Source organism: Morone saxatilis, unplaced genomic scaffold (assembly GCF_004916995.1).
Source record: "Morone saxatilis isolate NCDOM2014 unplaced genomic scaffold, NCSU_SB_2.0 Contig1, whole genome shotgun sequence".
Lineage (NCBI taxonomy): Eukaryota > Metazoa > Chordata > Actinopteri > Moronidae > Morone > Morone saxatilis.
In genome coordinates, this window is record NW_023339651.1 from 6296511 (window position 1) to 6302170 (window position 5660).

At 38.2% G+C, this 5660-nt stretch overlaps 1 protein-coding gene across 1 annotated transcript in view; it reads left to right on the forward strand.

The window, feature by feature from the left end:
- The window catches only part of usp54b (ubiquitin specific peptidase 54b), a gene marked incomplete in the record, with an annotated part of 66864 nt that overhangs the window by 24257 nt on the left and 36947 nt on the right, over nucleotides 1-5660 (forward strand). The window contains 1 exon segment of the mRNA XM_035669823.1: nucleotides 5134-5268. Within this exon segment, the coding sequence (XP_035525716.1) occupies nucleotides 5134-5268 (135 nt within the window).

Below are 5660 nucleotides of genomic sequence, written 5' to 3' on the forward strand. Positions count from 1 at the left end.
CACACACACACACACTCTGCTCACTGTCAGTACGACTGCATTACCTTTCCCATTGCCAACCCTGAGCCTGCACACACTCAGCCACACTCACAGGCTTGAAGCTTATTGTTTCATAACATTTTCACTCACATATCACAGCCATCTTGGTAAACTGATTCTGAAATGTCAAATATGAGTTCTGAAGTGTTACATGAAAACATAAAATAAAACTATGAGAATTTGTCCAGGAAACAATGCAAGGACGTTAAGGCTTCACTTGAGAAGTATACTTGGCTGGAAGATCCTCATTACCAGTGAACTTAAAGTCATATTCAGTTGAAGAGATCCAGGCAGCAACAACAGGTGCTTCAACCGTCCTCCTACAGAGCACATACTACTAATTTCCTGGATTACATTCACTGACTAAAGGTTTGTAAGGTTTTTAAATCCAGAAAATGTGACATCCTTACAGAGTACTACACCAAATTCAAAGGGAAGAGGTTAAGCTGGAAAGTGGTGACACTGGAGACCACAGTGTGCATCCTGCACCCATTGTGTGGTTAGGTTTAGCCTACTAAAAGACTTTTTTATTTTTACCACTCTACGACTTTACACATCAAAGTCGGTTTGCAGGTCTTCGGGAGTGTTACTGCATACATTGAAAAAGTTGCATGAAGCCATTTGCTCCTCAGCTCTGCTCTAATGGCTCATGGCTACCTGAGCTGCTACTTGCATAACACACCCAAATCTGAGATTCTTTCCCGGTTGAGATGCATTGTGGGTAATGTAGTCTGACAATGAGTGCAATACTAAACCAGTGTACTCTTGTCCGTAGTGACTTTTTCAATATCTAAACAGGTCCAAGATCTTTTCCTAAGCTTTACCACTTGTTTTAAGTTGTCGGAACATGCTGGGACTGGATATGGGAGGAAAAAGAAACACTGATGTTGACAATGACAATTATGCTTATCCTTATACATTTTGGCAGTAAACATTTTGCTAATACATTCAATGTCTTGATGATAATGTAAATTAGTAAGGGCAGCACAGTGGCTCGGTGGTTAACGCTGTCGCCTCACATTAAGAAGGCCCTGGGTTTGATTTCTGTGTGGAGTTTGCATGTTCTCCCCTTGTTTGTGTGGATTTCCTCCAGGTGCTCTGGTTTCCCCCACCATCAGAACATGTACGCTATTCACCTGTCAGAACCCTTGACCAAGCCACTGGCTTCGATCCAGAGTTGGCCCCCGGGTGCTGTGCAGTGGCTGCCCAGTGCTCCTAGTTTCCCAGTACTTAGGATGGAATAAATGCAAAGGACAAATTTCCCTTTGTTGTACTGTGTATGATTTTATGTGACAGTAAAGATAATTATTTTTGATTCCTCTGGTTGTATATGGACATAATCTTTAGGTTTGGGTTCTTAACTTTACGTACATTGGCCTTTTTCCTAAGCACTGATTGACTTGTGATTATTGAACCGTGTTTTTACAACTACTACTAATTACACACATTGTCTTAACATGGAGCCATTGTGTTAACTACTGAAAGCCCACTTGTCACCAGACTCGACTGAGCTGTATTTTCCATCAGTACTGCTGTCTGACATCCGCTCAGTGCATCATGTACTTAACATCACAACAGTTTATGAGTGTTTTTAACTGTAACATAATAGTAGGACCCTCTGCACGATTACCTTTTGTAATTCTATCCATGTTGAGTTTGGATTCTTTATAGAGCTGCAGTGATTACAGCTCCAGTAAATATTTTTTGGTTTCTTTATGGCATCAAATTTAAAATCTTATTTATCTGAAATTTTTTGGTGTGAACAAATAACAAATAATATATTATTCAAGAAAACTGCTAATCGTTGGTTGCAGCCCTAATTTAAAATATTTAAACTTAAAATCATTTTGTTATATTATTTAAACATTTTTGTTTGAAGTAGTACTCCACTCAGTGTTCCAATTACCAAACACTCACTTCCTTAAAAGGGCTCTTAAAAGTTTAGTTTTGAAATGTTTTAATGGTCGAGAAAGTAATAAAACATCCATATTCATTTCTCACATCACCCCTGCAGCATTAGCTTCTTATCCACTGTCCAAACAAATGTTCAGTGTGTCCCAAATGTTAATATTTTTACTGAAACTCCTTTGTTGCTGGTTCAGTGAGCTGCTTCCCTTGGTTGCTCGGGACAGAGTTGTGAGCGACAAACATAAACATCAATTAATAAACTTTAACATTTTATTACATTGCTGTTAAAAACTTTATACAAAGCTGACTGTAGAATGTCACTGAAATAACTTTGCTGCAACACTTATAATAACAAGTTTATTACACATTATGGTTCCATTATTTGCCTTAATGAATTCAGTAACTTCAGATTCTAGACCCATTAATCAATATTTGATTAAAAAATATACACATTAGTCATTCTTGCTTTTTTTCAGTTCTGGATACTTTATTGTTTTCTTAAGAAAAATGACACAAATAAAATAAAAATGAAGCAAGATCATATGACAGATTTTCAGCATCTACTTTGATCCCCACAATCCCATCCTTACATTAACTCACATGCACAGGATAGATGCTCTGTACATACCGTGTGTTTACGATACATTAAAGGCACAAATCAGTAGATAAAACAACATATATATAAAAAAGAAAAGAAAATGATAGTATAAAAACAAACCAAACAGAAACCAAACAAATTAAATAAAATATAAAATCAACATGAATAAAATGAAGGTTGCAACGAAACTGTGTGATTTTACATCAGTGTGTGCATAAACACGTGTGCTGATGAGGTGTGACTGTGTGAGAATATCTTTCTGTCACTTAATACTGTGCTTCTCAGTCTGCAGGACACAGAGCACCTGCTGGTTTTCAGTCCAGCCATCTAATCAGTGATTGAATTACTGCTGGGACAGAAAGCCAGCAGAGCACCAACCACCGCTCTGACATGACTTGTGTTTATTTCTGTCTTGGGCCGTTTTAGTGTTGGTCAAAAATAGTGGCTCGGTTTTGCTTTTTCCAGTGGAGAATTCTTACCAACAAAAAAATTAGGTCATTTTTATCCGTTGGCAGTCTGGAGAAAGTTACCCATGCTTTTATCTTTCCCTCTTTAGACATCTGCAGCTCTCTGCAGTCCAGACTCAGTTAGTTACTCTCGCTGCCTCTGCCTGAACTGAACGCTACTTTTTGCATCCATGTTTAGACTTAACAGCGTTTAAAGTACAAATTAATCTAGATCAACCCACATGAGCAAAACATGAGTCATTCCCAAGACTACTACTAAAACTATTACTACTACTACTACTACTACTACTACTACTACTATTACTGCCGCTATTTACGACAATAACAATAACTATAAAGTACTCAGAAAACGAACACCTTTACCAAGGCAACACTATAATCTAAATGTGTCATTTAGTAACAAAATGTTTTGAAATGTCAGTGAAAGCGCTGTAGTTTGGGAGAAATCTAAATACTGTGCAGGAATATTAGGGCTTTGCTAAAGGATGAATTTTGCCTAATTTAATGTGAGTTCTGACCATATTGTTTGGAGTCAAATAGGCACGCCCACAAGAATGTGGCAATAATACATAATCAGAAACTAAAATATCAAAATGCAATATCAAGTACATTAATAGTTTCAGGTCAACCACATATTTTATGCATTGTAATTATTATGTATATGTAATTTGTTGAATTTGTCATTGCAAAATTATTTAATATGGGAACATGTGTGGCCTTTATTATATTCATATGGAATAATCCAGGACTTCAGGACAGTGATTTGCAACCTGTGGGCAAAGACCTCTACAGTGGATCACAAGATAAATCTGAAGGGTCACAAGATGCTTAAAAGGAAAGCAAAAAAGTAAAACAAAGTTCAGCTCTTTCTGTATTCATTACTAATCTAATAATATAAAATTGATTTAATTATTGAAGGTTGACAGGAAAGGAGTCAGACTGTTGGTGTCTTAACCCCCAAAGCCACATGGATACCTCATTATGTAATCTTTCTTGGTTTGCTTTGTCTTTTCAGAATTTGAACATTTATTCAAATGACACCATCTGTTGTGAGTTTTAGAGGTGAAAACTCAAGACTTACAAACTTCTCAAACCTGTTTACATTGCCTTGTTGTAGGGGGTCACAAGCAAATAAAAAGCAGGTAACCAGTGGTTTTGGAGCTATGATATGTGGAAGTCCAGTCCAATAAACAGTTAGTGTGGATAAATCGCTCTTTTACCACATTTCATATACATGTGTCAAGTAGTTTTTGAGATATCCTGTTAACTAATGGGAGAAACAAATAGGACCAACATCATAACCTCCATGGCAGGTGAAATAATAACAAAACTTTATAGCAGGGACCTCAAACTGCCGACCTGGGGGCCATTTCCGAATTGAATTTAAGCTACCCCTTTATATAAAATTAAACACATGATTCTGTTTTTAAAAATTTCGTTATTTGGCATAAAATAAGTCAAAAAAGGTACATACCTCCTATGAGATGACAACACCAGCAGTGTCCCCATGCCAATTTGAGTTTGATACCACTGCTATATAGGGTCATAATCTGGCTGTCTCCTCGACCTGCATGGATGTAAACAGAGTAAACATCCCCATCCTCGCCAAGCTGACTGATCCTCCTCTCCAGGCTCTGAACACTGCCCTCAAAACACACTTCAGTGGCCTAGCTTTCTCTCTGAGCCCCCTGCAACAGTTTGATTTGGTTTCTATTTTACTGCTACAAAGCACTCTGAGAGCTGTTTTTGTCGGAGAAAAGTGCAGTACAAATGCCATTTATTATTGATATGGTCTGATATTGAGGCCAGCTGTGCGGCTCGGCTGTGGCGTTTGTTTTAGTCCAGTCTGGGTTTGTTGTGCAGCACTTTGGTTCATGACGAGTTGACAACTAGTTCCACTGTTTCTGTTTTATGGGTCAGTTGAAAGAACATGGGGCCGATTTACAGGACAAATGTGTTCAGAGTTTAGTTGAAATAAACACACAAAGACGTAAATGCAGTCTACGTGCATGGACGCATACTGTAAGTTTCCACTCAAATAATGCAGTGTTATTGCACAGTATATATTTGGAGCAGTGAAATAAAGAATTAATGTATTTCTGTGTGTGTGTGTGTTTGCAGAGTATCTTTGCTCAGTTCCAGTTCAGCAGTGAGCGTGTGCTGCCATCAGATGCACTGCGGAGCGCTCTGGCCAAGACTTTCCAAGACGAACAACGTTTTCAGCTGGGTATCATGGACGACGCTGCAGAGTGCTTCGTGAGTCTGATACTCAACATGGCCACACATACACACACACACACAAGAGAGGTGAGGGGATGCCTAAAGGATTATCTGAGTGTCTGAGAAACTCCCATCTTCACTGCAGTCAGAAATCTTCCGGGGACCGGGGATATCCAATACACCAACCTCAAAGAAATGTGTTTTTTGTCAGGCAAACTTTTCTTTTCACTCACTGTGTTTGTGGGATCGCAATAGATGTTTGTTGGTTCATCATATAACTATATTATGTTGTGAGGTATACTTGATATTTTAAGCCAAAGAGATACTTCATTTTGAACTTAAATTGGTGGCCAGAAGCCAGACCCTAACTACAAATGAAGGATAATGTTGCTTTGTATCTCCTGGATGTGTAAATAAGCAACAGTTTG